Source organism: Aythya marila, assembly GCF_965140915.1.
Source record: "Aythya marila genome assembly, chromosome: 25".
NCBI classification, from domain to species: domain Eukaryota; kingdom Metazoa; phylum Chordata; class Aves; order Anseriformes; family Anatidae; genus Aythya; species Aythya marila.
The window spans coordinates 3,963,482-3,982,876 of NC_139066.1; the positions used below are offsets into that span (position 1 = coordinate 3,963,482).

Sequence of the window (19,395 nt, forward strand, 5' to 3'; positions counted from 1 at the left end):
ACAGCGGCGGCGGGGCACGGACCAGCGATCCTGAGCCCCCCTCCTCCCTCCACGACCACCAGACCCCCGGTTCCATCCCACCCCGGGTTCCCTCCCGCTCCCCATTCCCGCTTCTCTCCCAGCCCAGCCCCGTTCAGCCTCGCGGCGGCGCCGCCGTTGCCCCCCCCAGGCTGCCTCCAGCTCCGCCCGTTCCGGCTCGGCGCCCGGCCCCGTCCTCCCCTTCCCTTCCCGTCCCCATCCCCGTCCTCCCCCCCCGCCTCTCTCTCTCCCCTCCTCCTCCTCCTCCTCCTCCTCCTCAGCCCGGCCTGGCGGTAAGATGGCGGCGGCGGAGTGCGACGTGATCATGGCGGCGCCCGAGGGAGCCGGCGAGCCCGAGAGCGAGGAGGAGGAGGCGAGGAGGTACGGCCGCTGCCCTCCGGCCCCATCCTCCTCCTCCTCCTCCTCCATCCTCCTCAGGATGGCGAGGAAGGCCGCGGGTCTTCCTCTGGGAAACGGGGGAGGAGGGGGGGGGGGTGTGCGGGGCTCCGTGGGTGTGGGGCGAGAGGAAGAGGAGGAGGAGGAGGAAGATGAGGAAGATGAAGAAGGGGGGGTGCAGGCTCTGTGTAGGGCTTCTCCTGGCTGGACCCCGGGCTGGTGCTGAGCAAGGTGCTCGGGGGGCAGCCCGGGTGCTGAGCAGGGCAGTGGGGTGCTGCCTTCACCCGCCCCCCTGCCCGGTCCCACACAGGGCACAGCCGGGGGCAGGGGCTCGGAGCCGGGGCTCTGAGGTGGTGGCCGCTGGGCCCGGAGCTGTGGCACCTGCAGCGAGGGGCTGTGCTGGCTGCTAGGTGCTGGGTTAGCTCGGCAGCTCTCGGCTGCGTGTCCTGTGCGAGTTCCTAGGGCCTCCGTCCCCACCAGGATTCCCGTCCCCACCAGGATCCCCGTCCCCACCAGCCTTTTTCTCTCTCCGCACCTCCTGGAGCGAAGCCTTCAGTCCTCCTGTCTTCAGTCAACTGCAGCTCGAGTGTCTTGCGATACCGATAACATCCTTTCTGTCTTGAGGCCACGCCGGTTAATTTCCTAAAGAAAGCTTTCGCTAGGATGAGAAAGAAATGATTCAACTGTGGAAGGGGCGGCCTCAAACCCTTAGGTTTGAGCATTCTTTGCTTCTTCTGTGTCTGTTGTCTTAGCATTGTGTTGTACCTGACTTCCTTGGCCTGTAAACATTTGAAATCTTTACGTGGTAGTTAAAGCAGTTCTTATGCTGTCCTGTTTTGCTGGACATAATGGAAAGGGGGGTAAAAAAAAGTCAGTTGTAGGCCAGTGTCATGCTCTGAAAACGTTAACGTGATTAAAGAGGCCCTCCAAGTGACTATTAAAAGTTCCAGTAGCTGGTTTATTTCTGAAGCGGTCTGGTTCAGCATGCCCAGGGGAGTGGTGTCGGCTGGGGCAGGTATAGGAATCCCGGCCTGTCTTCTGGCTGCACATTTTCATCTCAAGAGCGAGCGATCTCGTTCCTGCCAGCAGCTGTGTGTTGCAGGCACTGCAGGCAATGAAATGGGAAAAGTCCAATGTCTAGGAAACTCTGCTGGTTCTGCAGCATTTAAAGCTGGCAGTCTGTTATCTCCCGGGGAGCTGGGAAGGAGAGAGCTCCTTCTGTGGAAGGTGAGGCAATTGTTCCAGAAAATTATGCAGCTGATAAAATCAGAAGGAGAAACAAAACCGAAAGTGGCCTCTGAGGAATACAATCTTCAAAAATAGTATTGATGGCCCGAGGTGTTTTGCGCTGCTTATTTACTGTCAGAAATTGAAGGCTTGGGGAGCAGCACGGGGAGGGAGCGAGCTTCCTGGTGATGTCATTCTGAGGAGTTCAATTAAATCTTGCTGAAGAGGCACCCGTGCGTTGTGCATAGGATACCGACAAATTGCACGGCCCGTAAAGTTGGGAAAGCCCTGATTGTGTGAGATTCGTTCCTCCAGGCTAATTAAACGTGATGTTTGAAATGGTAAAAACATCCAAATGGAACAGTCACGCTGAAGGCACTGTCAGCTTACGGTGACCTCTAACACCACCCTTCCTTCCTCCTCCCTGACTTTCATTGCAGAAGTGTGGTCGTGGAGATGAGCGTTTGGTCCTTGTCCTGCCTTGAAGGGAAGTTTCAGCAGTGAAGAACAGGGCCAGGCTAGGTCATCTTGGGTTGTCTTGGCATGGTAAGGCCAGTACCACCCTCCGTGGTTATTACCATGCAGTCCCTCTGTGCTTCTGGAGGTGCTATCACAGTGTTTCCTCTCTTGTCGTTCTGGGATATCATTTCTCTTTTAATGACATAAAACCAGGTGTGAGTAGATGACGTTCTACAGGCAGTTATTCTCTTTTTATTTGGTTGGAAAGTTTAGGCTTTAAACAGTCAGAGCAGATTTTCTTGAGGTCAGGAATCTCCTGTGCGTTAGTCTCTTGACTGTGCGACCCTTCCAGGCTTACATAAGTTGCTTAACTTCTGTTTCGATTGATCTAATGTAAATTAGGGTGATAGTTGCTGTATTAGGGAGAGTAATTGGAGGCTTAATTAGGTGCCTAACGTTTGTAAAGCATTTTGAGCTGTGTAAGGGCTGCACGGGCACACGCAAACATACTCTTGAACCTGGTATAATGCAGCCTTTATGATGTGACTGTGCTAGATTCTATCAGAAAACGGCAAAAATAAATGAAAACCCCTACTTGCTGTAAGTTAGCATCGAGGGTTTCTGTGTTCTGTACTTCTCTTTAGGAATTACAGTGTGACACGGTACGGATACTTTGCTTAAAGGACTAACCCTTGTCTGAATGCGTGATTCTGTTCTCTGTGGCTTAATTAAGATAATGAAATTGGCAAAAGCAGGGAGTATTTCAGAATGATTGTAATGCACTGAAACAGCTGTAAACACGCTGAGTGGCTCACTCACAAGTTGTTTAAGGGACAGGAATAGAGTGTGGTCACAGGATAATTATTGTTTGCGGCCGCACAAGTTGTGCGGGTCCTTATACAAGAGGGTTGATGTAACCGTATTAATTTTATCTGCTAGATAGTGGTGCTCTTACTGCCTCTGCAGGGCAGCAGCTGGTGGGCAGGGCCCGAGTTGTGCAGTCAGGGGCTGGTCCATCCCCCCAAAGTCGCTTTTCTTTCTAAATTTTGAAGGTTTCTAACCCCTGGGAGCTGATTTTCCCTTGGCCCAGCTGATCTGAGAGCTTGGGATCTGAGAGCTGGGGGTTGCTGGGGTTTTGCCAGGGAGAATTTCCTTGTCATCTTCCTGGCAGCTCGAGGTTCTGTCCGATGCCCGTGTTTAAGACTGGATCTTTCTCCTCTTTCTTCAGCGTTGAAGGATGCAGAAGCCTCTTAAAAAGAGGTATCTCAAACCATTTGGAAAATATTGTGAAATGATCTGTGCAGACCGCTGCTTTTACAGTGCTTTTGCTGCAGTCTTCAGATATGTTGATGCCTCAGCAGGAAAGCATAGTTAACCTTAATACAACAATGAACGTGAAATTTGCCACACAAAGTAAATGGTGCAGAAGTCAAAAAGGTTTCAGACCTCGGCTAAATGTGGGTCACTGGTGAGTCCAACAGATGTTGCCTGGAGGTTGTCAGGTGTAGATGATTAGCACGAATCTTTCCGCTGCTATTTTACGTGAAATGGGTTGCGTCCTGCTCGGGCTCCTGGTGAATAATGCCTTTACTTGAGTGCTTTTACAGGGAGTGCTGCCAGGACTTTTGGGGGATGAATTGGCTGGAGGGGCTCTGTTTGTGGATCAGCCTCAGCGATGGAATAGTCTGTTCCAGTATTCCTGTTCTGCTTGCAAATGGGCACTCGACTTTCCCAGGCTGTAAATCCAGCCTATTTTACTAATGCCTAATTATGATCTTAGGATAATATGAGGAACAGCAGAGGCTCCTCGCATCGATGCTTAGGCTCCCATACATTTGCAGAGTATTTGAATACTCTGAATTAGGTAGATGCTGCGTACAGCCTGAAGAAGATGCTCAGTACTAGCAATTCAAGCCTTTCTTTATCTCAAGACGGCCTTTTTTTTGGGTGAATGATGCTGTAGATGCGGTCGTCTTCCCGTGTAATTCTTACAGCTGGCTGGCTTCCTTCACTCAGGCCTTTGTGGAAGAGAGCGATCTCTAGCTGGTTCTAGACCCTTCTGTGGGTTTCCAGGAAGGCTTTGGTGTGACCCTGCCAGAAATGATTGAGCCATTAGTATGAAGTAGGTTAATACCGAGCTCTGCTCGCAAGGTGCATTACATAACCGCGTAATTAAAGTTCAGGACTCATCTGGCTGTTTTCACTCGCAGCTGCGGGGCGAGGACTGGCTCATTTCTTTGCTCCTGCTCTCTGCTTGTGGCATATTTTAGTGCTTGTGGCTTTCGGTCTTCCTCATCCGAGTTTGTCCTCGGGTATTGGGAACGTTCTGGGGCGTGCGTAGAGGACAGCATGGCTTTTTTTGTACTCTCTTTGGATTGATTATTAATGATTTTGCTCATGGCCACTCTTGCAGGAAGACTTGAGGCCCCAAGGCAGCTCTTTCTATTTTGTGTTTCAGTTGGTGAGCCTTTACAGGATCCGTACAGGGTTATTACACGCAGACTCAAGTTCTCCCCAGGTATTAGCACACGCAGACTCGAGATTTCCCTGGTTTGGGACACGCCGTGAGTCAATGTCTTCATTCCCATTGATCCGTCGCAGCTGGTAGTAAACCCACTCCTTGCTCAATGGGGGGTGCTGATGTGCAGGGAAATGCGCTGCCTGGTTTGCTGTTCTGCTCTATATCCCTTCTGGTCTCTGCTGCAATAGGGTCAGCGTGAGACTTGTCCAGCCCCGGGAGATGATCACAGGATATGTTATAGGTGATTTTTTTTGTTTTGCATTCGGGGGGCCTGTTTTTGCCCCTGCAATCTTCCTTCACACGCCAGAGAGAAAACACCAACACTACTAATGAGATTAGACATTCCCTTCACTCAAAATCCCCAGCTGCAAAGTGAAAACCTAACCTGGAAAAGCCCACGGAGAGGTATTTATTGTCTGAACATCTCCGTGGCTCACTTAGTGTTTGGCTTCCCTTTGGAGCCCTGAGAGAAGGGAGGGGAGAGTATAATATGTCCAGTGGCAAATACGACAGCTAATTTTAAGCTCTAGACATCTGCCTGCTGTGAACTGTATTGAGATCACCAAACTTATTTTACCCAAGCAGCTGAGTAATATCTGACAGCTGAGAATCTCGTCTGGATTTCAACAAGGAAACTGCGGGATAGAGGCACCGTGTGCTATTAAGGAAGAAGTCTCTGCAAGGATGGCTTGGCAAAGGCAGGTGTGTTCCTTTTGGTTTGGGGCATCCCCATGGAAATTGAGGCCTGACAGATTTGCCAGGCTCAAGGCACCTCATGGCTGTCCACGGGGCAGAAGCTGGCCCAGTTAAAATTGGGATTTCTTTGGGTTTCTTGGTTTTGGACAATGCCCCGGTGACCCTGAGATACTTGAGCTTTCTAATAGGATTTCATAGTGTTCCTTAAATCCTACTTTGTGTTTTTTTTTTTTGGTGTCTCTTCTGTAATGGAGGCAGGAGATGAAGTAATGGTTGTGAGAGCTGAGAGATACCGAGCGTGCTGCCTGCTGAAATGGGGAGTTTTTAGCTGGATGGCGTGGCTTTGAGTGAGTGTACCCCTATATTAGTGTAGGAGCGGGGTCTATGCTAACACCTGGGAGGTGTTTCCTCTTCAGATCCCGGTGGTTTAGGAAAACGAGATGCCTTGCAAGGTAGGTCTGCGTGTTCTTCCCTCTGAGCTGGAGTAGGAGGGGTGGAAGCCGCAATCGGCATTCGCGTGGGGGCCGCGTGTGCGAGCTCTGAGGAGGAGGCAGAAGTTGTTAGGCAAACGTGGGATTGTGTCGCTGCTGCGCGGGCTGGCTGCTTCTCATAGCTCGGCTGTTCTGCGAACGAGCAGGGGCTGAGCTTTCAGCAGAGGGCAGGGGGAATATAGAGGGAGCCTTGTGACGGCTCCTTCTCCCACCAGGCAGGCAGCGAGCGCCGGCGTGGCGAGGGGCAGGAGGGTGGTGGTGGCACCCTCTGCCCTCTGGGTGCACCAGAGGAGCGTGAGGGATGGGTGGCTGCTGCCTGCCTCGACGGCAGGTCTTCCAGGGTGACGGGGGAAGAATCGGACAAATGTTACAAAAGGGGAAAAAAAAAAAAAAAATGGACTGTTTCACGGGGGGAGAGTTACAACACACAGTTCCCTCCCTGTGAGCCCTTGGTGCACGCAAGCAATGAAAGACCAGCTTCTTCCCGAGGTCCTCGGGGTGGCTCTTCCCTGTCTTTGGCGTTCGATGTGGAGAGGCCCTGAGAAGACACGACCCACTCCGAACAAAGCAACCCATTCAGCCTGGGGCGTATTTTTAGCAAAGCACGATTCTTCTTCAGTTTCAAAAGTAGCAAGTGGGGAATGCAGCCTACATCAGTGCGAGATGCAGAATGATCTCATTCAGGCTGCAGCATCTGTTTGGATTGGAACAATTACCAGTGATATCAGGAGATCTGCATTTTTTCTTGTTATGGCAAGTGGTAAACAAGAACTGTTTTCTGTGTGCTTTCTATGTCAGTGGAGCACAACTGGGGCGAGATGCTTCTCTTCTGTGTCTAGGATCTCAGACCACAAGCTCTGCATTTCTAGCAACTGGCTTTGCCTTTGTGCTGCGGAGGAATTTTTTTTTCTCCTCTCATCATCTTTTTTCATCAGTAAGCTTTAAGCTATGTGAGCAATAGAAATATTTGCATGTTTCCTTTCTGCCACAGGTAGCTGAGGTGTTGTGACTTGTTGGTCTATCAATCTGTGCTAAAATAAAGGCATAAAAGGGAAACAGACCAAAAAAAGAAGAGTAGAAGTGAGTGTTTCTTGTATTCGCATGTTTTCTCTAGCATTTCATAATGCTGGTGCTTTGTGAGAGTTGGTTTTGCTGTGCATCTGTTTTCTTTCTCCCATTTTCCCAACTCTTCCCAGCAGTTTGTTGGCAGACGGGGTGTTCTGGCAGCCAGCCCTCCAGCTCTTAGGCAGTGCTTCCTTCTGACATGACAGGTAAAATTGCTGAAAGACTTATGAATCAGGGGCTGGTCGGCTAAGCAGGTTACCGCAGAGGCTCAGGGAGATGAGCTCTGCCATTAATACCCTTCATCCTTCTCTTCAGACCATACAACGAGGAGCTTCTGAGTGAAGGTATGTAAACGGGATCTGTGATTTCCTTTCCCGTTTATAATTACAGAAACAAAGACTTTTGGTTAAACTTCTCACTGCCAGGGTAGAGCAGAATTGCTGATTATTTTCTTCCACTGCATTTTGAAGTGCTTGATGTGTAACAGTCAATAAAAAAGGTTTTGTTGGACCCATTTTTGATCATACAAAGCATGAGCCTCACCGATTAGGAAACACATCCATGCAGCAAGCCCATAATGGCTTCTAGACCTTGAGAGCAGCCTGTAGGGGAGCAGGAGGGATGCCACTTCTCCATCTGGACGAAGGAGCACATCACCTACCAGCCTTCGTGCAGCGCCGTGCTGCTGACCTCAGGAGCCGTGGCAAGAGGATCCGCCGAGCCCTGCGCCGACCTGTTTCTTTGGCACCCTCTTCCTTCCTCATCCTACTGCACTGAAACATGCCAGCGTGATTACGTTGCGTTTCCGTTGTTTGACATCAACAGAGGTACCGGAGGGGTGCGTCTGGCCCGTGCCGGGAGTGTAATTGAGAGTGAAACTTAAAAACGAAAGCCGACATCACGTACCAGAGCTTTGGCCCCCCAGGCCCTCGGAGTGGCAGCTCCCTGTGTCTATTGTTCTGCCAGCTGGCAAAACTGTGCTGTTTCTGTGAAAACAACCCTTTGCATGAGGCGGTTGTGTGGGAATGGCCAATGGCAAGCCTCAATGAGGTTAAAAACATGTGAACTTGTTGCAACACAATTCCCTTTGTTCTCTCCCTAGTAGGCTCGCTGAGCGTTGCTGGTGCCGCGCTGCCTCTCCGAGCCGTGCCCTGCGGTCGCTGCGGGGCCGTGGCAGCGTTTCCCCCTTTTGGAGAGGAGACTGGGTTGGCAGCTTCGTAGGGAGCGCAGCTCCCAGCAGATAACTGCAGCTCCCACGTGATGCTCCGATCTCTAGGTGCTTCCAAAATAGAAATGCAAAGCGGTGGTGGACTCTTATCAGACCTGCTCAGCACCCTCAGGTCTTTGATTTTGGCAGCTTGTTAAAATGCAGCCTTCCTTTCCATCTTTATTTTTTGCACTGATAGAGACTGCTCACGATAGCGCAGAGAAATGGGATGGCATCAGTGCACAGTAAGCCCCCCGCTGCTTTTCCACCGAATGCTTTGCAGCTACAGCCGTCTGTGAAGACAGTCGGCTTCTGTCCTGTTAGGTTTCCTAAGGATAAGATTTATCAACGATGAGTCTTTGCTTCCCCTGGGCAAAGCCCTGTCCTGAAACTTGCCTGAAGCTGCATCTCATTTTGAATTTTGTAAAGGTGGCACAGAAACGAAGACCTGGATCGCTTACATTATACCATGTGTGACAGATAAGCCTAGAATTTTAAAGGGAAAGATTATCTCCGTGTTTATAGCACCTGATAGGCTGGAGACTTGCTCTGATTTGGGCCTTTGGCTGTTAGAGTTGTAGTGCCAGATACCAAAATAAAGCTCCTCAGGCATCAGAATTGCTCTCAAGCAGTTGATGCGCCAGCGCTTGCTCTGGAATCGGATGAAAGTAGTTGTGTATAAAAAGCCCTGCGACTCCTCGCTCTGTCCCCGTGTTCTCTGGTTTGGCTTGGATTTGTTTACCCTGGATTTCCCTGTAAATAGCTTTGCCGCAATAAGTGGTGCAAAGAGACACCTTCTCTTCTGGATCCTTCCCTCAAGAAAACGCTGAAGCATTTCAGCACAGCCTGGAAGCCGCCCGTGGTTGAGCCCGCAAGCACAACTCTGCTCCGTGCACCCGGCTATTTTAGTTTCCTTGGCCTCTGCTTCGTCGCTTCAGCAAACGCTATATTCAGATCAGCTGGCAGTCCCTCAAAGAGGAGTAGGATGACCTGCGATGGTCAGCTTCAACTGTACTTCTCGTGATCTGTGCATTGCCCCGTGCGGATGACTTTGGCTGGGCTGCTCGCCGCTGGTTGCTGGGGCTCGTAGATGTGCCGGCTGCGTCCCTGGTAGGGCACTGAGCAGGGAGCCTGAGCTAGTCCTAGCCCTGATGTTTGGGGACAGAGTTCTGTTTGTACAAGTGCTCCAGGCAGCGGACAAACAGTGCCTGTTGCTCTGGCTACAGCAGTGGAGGCTCAAAGGCACGGCACGAGCAGCGACTGCTGCGTCTTGGAGATGGCGATGCCGCTTTTGAGCCAGTCTCGTCTTGTTGACACATTAGTCTAGGAGGGAAGCGAGTGAATTAAATCACTGAATTTGATTCAGTAAAAACTGAATTAAACGTCACAACACCATGGTACGAGTTCTCTCTCAGACTGCTGATCTAAAATGAAGGTAGAAGATAGGGAAGGGTTTAATTTCCATTAGGGGAAACTGTGCTTTCAAGAGTTTAAGGGATGCGGCTTTAAACCATATGTTGTGTGTTTCTAAATGTCCTATCTCTGCAAATGCTTGCTCTTGAGTGTGAGGACTATTTCTGGACCTGTTGCCAAGGCAGTGCCAAGCTTCTCCTTGAGACTTGTGCCCGTATTTCTCCTCTATTTAGCTGTCTTTTGAATGTAGAAATTGTTCTTGGCCCTGCTTCTCAATATGGGGCTACTTCTGAAAGATAACGCTCAGTTTTTTGACGTTGATGACTACTAAGGTTATGCATCGCTTAGGCAAGTAGGCTGCTTGGTTAACCACATCCACCTGAATTTTTGCTCAGCTCTAGACGCGACTGAAGGAAGGTTGTCCAAAGGTGTGGTTGGACTGCTATTGCACATCTGTAATGCTCGGCTGAGTTGGTCGTGTCCCTGTTCACAGCCCTAGTCAAGTGCTGAACTATCTGAGAGCCAGAAGGATGTGGTTTGCTCTTTTCTCATGAGCAGTGCATACAGAGTAAATCTCACAGCAACCAGCTACAAGTGTTTGGAATGCTGAAGAGCTGTAACAAGATTGCTTGGGGATCATTTTGTTTTGGTCAGAATGTGTTCTGATGCTCTGTCCCTTGTGTTTTACTTCCTTTCAGAGAAGCAGAATCATTCAAGGAACAAGGAAACGCATACTACGCCAAGAAAGATTACAACGAAGCGTACAACTATTACACAAAAGCCATAGGTGAGAGCAGTTGGTGATGATGATGATCTTTGCTGAATAGTGTCTAAAAGTCAAAGCTGGTGATTGATTTCCAAATACACCAGCAGGGTTTCTAACAGCACATGCTGGATGGAAGCTTTTTGCTGGCTTTAATTGCCTTGCAAAACTTCACGATAATGCAAGTTAGTGCTCATGTGGGTCATTTGCAGCTTTTTTTTGCTTGTCCTTTACCCTAGATATTTTTAGCAAGAAACAATCCAGCTTTCTGTCCCAATTCAGGGTCATCAGTGCTGCCAGGCCAAACGCCACAAACTTTTGCTCTATATGAGTTAAATCCTGTGTCTAGTTGAGGAGCAATAGTTTGATTTGCAATTCTAAGCCCTCATGCACCATCGTAGGCCACTCAGGTGTCATGAAGTGGGAAGGATTTTGAATCCAACAATGACTTTTGAGTTTACTGCTTACATTACACTCAGTGCTCTTACATTTTCTCCAGATACCTGTCCCAACAATGCCAGTTATTATGGTAACAGAGCTGCCACCCTCATGATGTTGGGGAGATTCCGAGAAGCACTGGGAGATGCTCAGCAGTCTGTCAGATTGGATGATAGCTTTGTACGGGTACGTGGGAAAAATTCATATTTGGTACACGTCTGAATGCCCTTGTTTCCTCCTATTACAGCTCTTGCAACTCCCTTTTAATTGTCTTCTCAGGGCCATCTACGGGAAGGGAAGTGCCATCTTTCCTTAGGGAATGCCATGGCTGCCAGCCGCTGCTTTCAACGAGTTTTAGAACTGGATCATAAGAATACTCAGGCACAGCAAGAGGTAAGAGGTTCTGAAAGCTGAAATACTCCTGGGGGATGGGGCTGTCAAAGGAAATGGATTGAACTGGCAGGTCTTTTGCTTCTGATTTGCAAGGTGGAATCATGGGCATGGTTAGTAACGATTGGGTGATGTAATGAAAAAATGAGGTGGTATCGAAGTCTGTTTCCCAGTAAACCGACAGGTTGCATAGTTTACTTCTGTGCATGATAGCCTCCATGCTTTTCTGCTAAGAAAAGAGAAAACCAGTCTTTCCCCAGCATACTAAGGGAAGAATGGTGAGAAGAGAGCATGGAAATGGATGAAGCAGCATGTAGAAGGCTGCCGCCTCTTTTGTGTCTCATTCACAAGTGTACGTTTTCTTGGGCTACCAGTTGGGTCCCATGATTTCATACTGATTTTAATGCTGGCAAAAGTATTCTTGTGATCTGCATTCTTGTTTCGTGGTCTGCAGAAGTTTTTGCTCCGACATCACTTTAGGGATTGGTCACTTGTGTGCTTGGTGGCGTTACAGGGCAGTGACTGTCCTGCAAGGCTTACTGTGTTCTGCTGTCTTTCAGCTAAAGAATGCCAGTACCGTGCTAGAATATGAAAAAATAGCTGAAGTGGATTTTGAGAAACGGGATTTCAGAAAGGTAAGATTGACTTGATTGTTTCCTGTAGCATTAAGAAAATATCATACCTGGCCAGTTCAGCCAGATGCACGTCTAATCCCCCTGCTCAGTACTAGCTGCGTCCTGATGGGAGGTGCTGTACAACATACTTCAGCTACTGAAGGAGGGTCATGAACTGTAGTATCTGTGAAAAAGGCAGAGCTCATGGTCTCATAGCCCTGAACAAACGAAAAGCAAAGAGGGTGACTGGTTCAGGCTTTGTAGGGTGAGTGGAACCATGAAGAATTTGATACAGGTTTTGTCAGTAACTGCATTTAATAATTTAATTCTACTGTCTCGCTTCACTGGGAAGGCTTACATGAAATGTGATCTTTGTTTCTGGAGCTGCTCTTGCTCTTCCTCACCCAGAAGCCTTTGGCTTCTCAGTCTGGAGCACAGTGCTTCCCACAGCAGGCCCTCGTGATGTCACGGGCCGGGAAGGCAGATGAACCTTGGTGGAACAATGACCCTGTTCTCATGCAGATGTCCCCACCAGAGAGGCAGAGATGGAAAAGACCTATTAGATCACCCTGCCCATTGCAGTCAGACCAGTGTAAGATCAGGCCTTGCACTGTACTTTTTTGTGTTCTGTCCAGTCCAAACTGTCTCAATCTATTGAATTTCTGTCCCTCCCACATGTCTTTCTGATGCAGAAAACAGGGGCAGAATTGTCTTCCTTGGCTGCTTCTTTGGGGCCCACAGTTTCAGAAGGGTTAAATGGATGGAACTTGCACAGGTGTTCCTCGAATCCTCTGTATAGTGCTATGGTGTAGTAACACAGCAGGGGCCACAGACCTTTAAACACAAAGCCCTTACAAAAAAAAAAAAATGCTCGTAAGGAAGACTTTTAATGAAGTACATATATCCAGCAGAAGAGTTGTCTGCACACTTATTTTCCTGTTCAAAGACAAATATGGAATCTCAAGTGTGGCAATGGGGCAATCCTTCAAACTAAGCCTTTGGATCTTTGCTTTGTTCACATTCATGTTTTTCTCACATCAGGTTGTATTTTGCATGGATCGTGCGTTGGAGTTTGCTCCTGCTTGTCACCGATTCAAAATCCTCAAGGCCGAATGTTTAGCACTACTGGGTCGCTATCCAGAAGCACAGTCTGTAGCAAGGTGAGCATCTTTAAAGCCTACAACTTGTGTAACAGCTGGTGGTATGTCCTGTCTACTAATATTTCACCACCTGAAATGGATGGGGGATATATATTTAAAAAAATAATAATAATAATAATAATAAAATCCCTTAATGCAAATGGTGATGGGGAAATTTGCCTGAGTTCAGTTAATTGTACTGGGAAACTGTACTTAGGCTCAGCTAAGAACCCTGCCACAGACTTGATAAAATAATTAAATATCTCAGCAGAGGAGCAATGCTTTGGAGATCAGAAGAAAACTGCAATAGGATGACTTTTTTACCATGTTTGTTTTTTACAGTGACATCTTACGAATGGACTCTACAAATGCAGATGCTCTGTATGTCCGTGGTCTCTGCCTTTATTATGAGGACTGTATCGAGAAGGCAGTGCAGTTCTTTGTCCAGGCACTCAGGATGGCTCCTGATCACGAGAAAGCGTGTCTTGCCTGCCGTGTAAGTTGTGAGCATTGAGGTCAGGACTGCAAAATTACCGCGTTTTTTTTTCTTTAAACCAAACACTTGCTTCTGCTGAAGCAATCCCTTCTTCGTACCTCAAAATAATCATTCCCCAGATCTCCAGTAGCAAATAGTGAGTCAAGTCCTTCCTGAAAGGGCTGCTTTAGGTATAACTGTGAGCTGCTGGAAGCTCTTTCTCAGAAAGCTGTGATACTGTGATTCTCTGAAGACTGCTTTCCTTTCATTCTTTTTTGCTTCTGTATCTGATCAAGGGGCAATAAAGCTAGGTCTATCAGTTCCAAGAACTTCTGAGACAGATTTAATTTAGTGCCTACAGGCTGACTGTATTTAAACACTGTTTCTTTCAGGAAGTTCCTTCCCTCCTTTCTACTCTGTTGTAGTTCTTTAATCAAGTTTTGAAAGATTTATTTAGTTGTATAAGCTGTCAAAAGGTGAGGTCCTGCTCCTATTGTTTTTAAATACATAAATTATTTCACTGGCATGTTCTCATCTTAAACATTAGGCAAACTTTGTTCATGTAGAGAATGCCTGTAACTGGCACTGGCTCTTCCTCAATGCTTCTCTTTTGGGAAAAGCAAAATGCTTACATCTCATTTCAGCTGCTGTAGCAAGTCTGTGACTTCTGCATCCTGCTATGTTGTCTGAAACCAAATTAGAACAATTATGTTTGAAGACCCTTACCCAGCAAAATAAGGTGTTTCATATTCCTGAATCACTGACCTACCGTCCTTATCCGGAATGTATTTTCTTTCAGAATGCCAAAGCACTTAAAGCAAAGAAAGAAGATGGGAATAAAGCATTTAAAGAAGGAAACTACAAACTAGCATATGAACTGTATACAGAAGCACTAGGAATAGATCCAAATAACATAAAAACAAATGCCAAACTCTACTGCAACCGGGGGACAGTTAATTCAAAGGTAAGAAATGGTCACCTGGCAGGTAGCGTTTGATCTCGGGTTGTATTCCTCACCACGTAGTTTATAAATACCACATCACTTCTTTTGGAAAGCATATGCTTCTCTGGCTCCAGGGGCAGCTGGATCCTTTAGTGCTATAGGCAATATTTCAGGTTTTTGTGCTTGCACAACAATTGGATCTGTTCCAAACAGCCAAAGAAGTTGACTCCTGAAGAAACAAAACTCAAATACTTGGGCAAATACTCCCACAGAGTGGGAGGGAGTGGAGGAATGTAGTGTGGCCTTATCTTAATCAGTGTAAAGGCATCCTTATTCGTTTCCTCCCTGGTAATGAGGGTTGTTGGTTCTTTTTGTAGATCGTGTCTTGCTTCATTTTTTGATCTAAAACAATCTGATGTAACTTAAAATTTTACACCTTTGTTGGAGTTGCTGTTGTATTTTGGTAATGCACTCTCCAGCGAAGCATTTGCTTGACAGTGCTTCAGATTTCCATCATGCTTTTCCTCTAGGCATGTTTCCTCCTCAGCTGTCTCTGTGTTGATGCCCCTCTTCGATCAGTGGGGCTTTTCAACACCCATACTTGGTCAAGAGATGGGCTGTTTTCAAACCTAGGAAGTGGGATAAATCAGAGGCTGCTTTAATGGACGCTTTATGTGGCTGTGTCTGAAAACAATTGCTTAATAATTCTAAGTTTATTCCATTTCAATCCAGGACATCTTATTCTTCAAATCATTCTCAGGAAGCCCCTTGTTTCCGAGTGCATTTTGTAGAGCAGCACCATGTAGTTGTACCACTTCACTAGCAAAGTTTCTAGTTTTTCCTTAGAGAAGAAAAGCTCTGTGCTTTTGGGGACTGGGAAAAAATGTCATAGATGTAGATCCACAAAACCAGTGAGACTTTTCTAAAATTCTATACAACTTCCACTTGCCTAAAATCACAATGCTGATTAGCAGATTTTTTTCTGATTGGGATTCACTTAACTTCTGTCTGACTTTGTAGCTTAGGAAACTTGAAGAAGCAATAGATGACTGCACGAATGCAGTAAAACTGGATGACACATATATCAAAGCATACTTGAGGAGAGCACAATGGTAAGTAGATGTTTATTATGGACATGCTGAGCAGGTTTGTGGGTAGGAACCTCTTCCCTACAGCACTGAGTGACAGGGTAACAAATCTGAAGCTTAAATGAATAAAAGATTCTGTCTTAAGAGTCCCTGAATTTGTTTCTCTTCCTTGTGGCGCCAAGAAGACAGGAAAGTATGCAGTCTGTCCTGCCTGCGTGGGTCTGGGTCTGTCTATCTGTTGCTGTGTTCAGGCAAGATTTGTTCTCAAGCTTGGCTTGCCTTTTTTTTTTTTTTTTTTAAATACTAATATAAGATGTTGTTCTCTCCCAGAGAACCTGTCTCTTCTAAGCTGTTTCAGAAAGGTTGCTGGGAATAATAGATTTTGTCTGTTTCATGCTTCCAGCACCCTGGATTTTGAAATGGGATAGCCTGTTTCCACTATAAGGGAAATCATCTGAGGCTGTACATATCTCTGCTGTAGATAATACTGCAATGTAGTACAGTGAGGCTGAGAGAGTTGTACAAAGGATGTTTGGGTCTGTGTGTCTTGTAACTTGGCACCAACCAGAGAAGTCATCAAGCTCTGTTCTGACTGCACATTTATTTGCTCCTTTGCTCAGTACTGATGGTTCCCTAGTTTGTGACCAAGCTGCCTGGCCTGTAGGTGAACCAAAACCATTACTGCAGCCTTCTTGTTGTGCATTCATTTTAATTTGCATCCTTTGGTGTTTTTCTGAAGTTCCATTTCAGTAATTGCTAAATTACAGTAAGTAGTTGTGATACAGTAAGACGTGAGCAGGGCTGAAATGCCAACAGGCAGGGACACGTCCCTCTCTGAGGTGCCAGGATGGTCACTTCTAAACAGGGCTGCTAGTGTACAGCTGCACCAGCTTCCTTGAAATGATACTGGCTGGTATTAGTTCCTGCTGTTGGATGAAGTAATTATCAGATCTTTAAAGTAGAACTTGTGCTGCCAAATGAGACTGCGGTCTCAGCTTGGAGCCCAGAGAACAGGCTCCTGTGCCAGAACTTCCCATAAACTGCAGGTGCTTAGGCTTCTATTCAGTGTAGCTGTCACCCTTTGTGGGTCCCTCTAATGATTGCTCTTCCTGAAGCCCAGTGCACATATTTTCCTTAATTCATATCCATCCAGAAAGCTTGTACCTGCACCCCCTTTTTGATATTTTCCGTGAAGTATACCTTGTCAACCATTGTTTCTTTCCACAGTTACATGGACACAGAGCAATATGAAGATGCTGTAAGAGACTATGAAAAAGTATATCAGACAGAAAAAACAAAAGGTAAGCATATGAGCATTCTGTACATGTATATTCTGTAACATGTTCAAAAACCATCTAGTTATGGTTTTTATTCTTAACAGTTGTCTTTTCTTGTAGCCTGAAATGAAATGGACAGAGTTAGCTTTGTCCTTCTGGTTCAGTGTGTAACAAATAGCACTGGGATGTTTACCTACATTTGGAAATGGTATTAAATGTAGTTAGACTTTAATTAGCCTGCCTGGCTTTAAATCCAAGGAGGTTGGCTCCTTGTGGCACTTGAATACTTCAGCCCAGGTCACCTCAACATGTTGGTCTGTCAGCCTTTTTTAAAGCAGAAAACTGCCTGACACTAAAGCTGCTTTCCCTTGGCATTGCACTTTTTTCTAGAACACAAGCAACTTCTAAAGAATGCACAGGTGGAACTGAAAAAGAGCAAACGGAAAGACTACTATAAAATCCTTGGGGTTGACAAAAATGCCTCTGAAGATGAGATCAAGAAGGCTTACAGGAAAAGAGCACTAATGCATCATCCAGGTATGCAGAAACAGGCTGTCTTTGTTGCTTTCATCCCTCTGCCCATGCACATCCCCCCTCTCCCCACAACCATCACTTACAGCCAAGCATAAATAGGAGAGGGAATTCGTGGACACACAAGTTTTCTGACGCTAGAAATCTAAAATAAGTCCGTGGTAGCAGCTGGAAATTTGTGGTATTTTCCATTTACACTAGAAACTCAAAGCTTCTTTCCTGCTTGTTTTTATATCACTAGACCGACACAGTGGGGCAAGTGCAGAAGTACAGAAGGAAGAGGAGAAGAAATTTAAGGAGGTTGGTGAAGCCTTTACCATCCTGTCAGATCCCAAGAAGAAGGCCCGCTATGATAGTGGACAAGATCTAGAAGAGGATGGATTGAACATGGGTGGTAAGTGTTTATGGTATTCTGTAGTGGCAGCCTTTAAAAAGATTAGACCATTTAGTCTGCCTTCTCCTCTAAAGCAGCCTGGCAGTTCTTGACCTCTCAATTGTAATAATCCTGTGAAGTGGCTTGGCTTGGTCTGCAGAAGTATTTGAATGGCAGATATGCAATGACTATTTGAAGTTGCAGATAATAGGTGCCATATAATCCAGAATATCTTTGACAGAGCTGTTGGATAGTAGGTACCATTACGCAGAGGCTTCTGTCTTTCGTAGGCAATGTAAAATCACATCACAGAAAGGTTTTGGTCCAAAATATTGCTTATCCAGAGTTCTTAGGTTGCTCCTGTGACTGGAACTGTCTCACAGCTGTTGCTTTTACCTGTTTTCTGCCAGTCAGTAGCCCCATACTCTGCTGTAGTACAGTATAACAGTGCTCTCTGCTGCTGCATTATAGTGGACAAAGCCAGCTATTTGCTTACAGCTTTTTGTCCATTTAAAAAATGCTTTATGGACCTTCAATTAAGAAGCAGTTTCTAAACTGTAAGCTGTAACCATCTGTTTTACTTCATCTTACGACTTCCTTTTCTTCCCTGTAGACTTCGATGCAAATAATATCTTTAAGGCCTTCTTCGGTGGGCCAGGTGGCTTCAGTTTTGAAGGTAGGTGGAAGTGTCCTACTGTTAGCTTTGGAAGTGGTAAGTACACAAATAGCTTGACAGGACGGCTGAGTTTCCCCAAGCTTGATGTGCTGTTTGAAAATAGTATTTGGCTTTTCTACATAAAAGTGTCTGCAAGCTCTTGGAAGGCCTTGCACAGCATCCCAGCTGATGGCTGGTTCTAGTTTTTACATTCAAAAGGTTCCCTTTTCAAGTAGCCTGTAGGCATGGGCTCTCTGAGTGGTGTTTACTACTTATAAGTAGTTGACCATAGCTCGGATACAGTTGCTGTTGCTCAACAACAAAAGGCAGTTCTTGGTCAGAAGTCCTGTGCATATGTGTCACACAGCTCTCTCCTTCAACATTTGTAAGACTGAATCCTCCCGAGGGTCTCTGCCTTCAGACAGTTTGAGGTGAGTGGAGGCAGTGAAGGAGCTGTTGCTCATGTCCCTTCAAACCTCAAGTGTGGTCAGGCTTTCTTCACACACGGTGGAGTAAGATGGTTTTATACAGCACCAAGCAAGGTCTCAGCACTTGCCTAGTATCAATGTGCCCCTTAGGGAATTTTGTGTTCCATAATGTCTTTTGTTAAGTGAATTTTGGAAAGTCTTGCATGGTTTGTGTCCCATTTACCTTCATCCTTGTAAATTTGTCTCCAGGCCTCCTTTCCCTTTATCACCAGTAATCCACTCTTACCTGTTGGAATTTAGCTGCTGGAAATCATAGCTAAAATCTCTCCCACTTGTCCAAATGGTTTTGTTTGGGTTAAGTGCTGGCCTGGCATCCAGCTACTGCAGAATGGTGTTTAACCATGTTGCCTTTGAACTTTGAAAGTGCTAATATCTTCCATTTTCTTTTTCAGCTTCTGGGCCTGGAAATTTCTTTTTCCAGTTTGGCTAAAAACAAACAAACACACATACCTGATCTGCTTATTTTAGCCTTGAATACGGACATACTTTAGACTCCTTCCTTCATCATGTCTCATTGTACTTAGAGCAGTTTCATTTTTCTCGGTTGGAGACCTCTGTTTTGTGTGCTTTTGTGTGTGAAGAGGAAACCAGCTCGGGGAGGGAAAGGCTTGTGAATTTTGTTTTACTGTTAACTTTATTAAAAAAAATAAAGCTTTGAATCTTTTGGTCCCTCCATGCTGGCCCGTACTTTCAGACTGTTCCTGCTCCTCAGCAGAGAGGATTTCCCT

At 46.5% G+C, this 19,395-nt stretch overlaps 1 protein-coding gene across 1 annotated transcript; it reads left to right on the forward strand.

Annotated features, from left to right (window-relative positions):
* The first annotated feature begins 228 nt into the window (after positions 1 to 228).
* Positions 229 to 19,340, forward strand: DNAJC7 (DnaJ heat shock protein family (Hsp40) member C7). Its single transcript, XM_082779123.1, has 14 exons — positions 229 to 399; positions 10,192 to 10,280; positions 10,756 to 10,880; positions 10,974 to 11,087; positions 11,645 to 11,719; positions 12,740 to 12,858; positions 13,180 to 13,333; positions 14,112 to 14,276; positions 15,276 to 15,367; positions 16,571 to 16,644; positions 17,011 to 17,157; positions 17,393 to 17,545; positions 18,138 to 18,200; positions 19,060 to 19,340. The coding sequence occupies exons 1-14, from the start codon at positions 317 to 319 to the stop codon at positions 19,095 to 19,097; spliced, it is 1,491 nt and encodes a 496-aa protein (XP_082635249.1). The 5' UTR covers positions 229 to 316; the 3' UTR covers positions 19,098 to 19,340.
* The last annotated feature ends 55 nt before the right edge of the window (positions 19,341 to 19,395 follow it).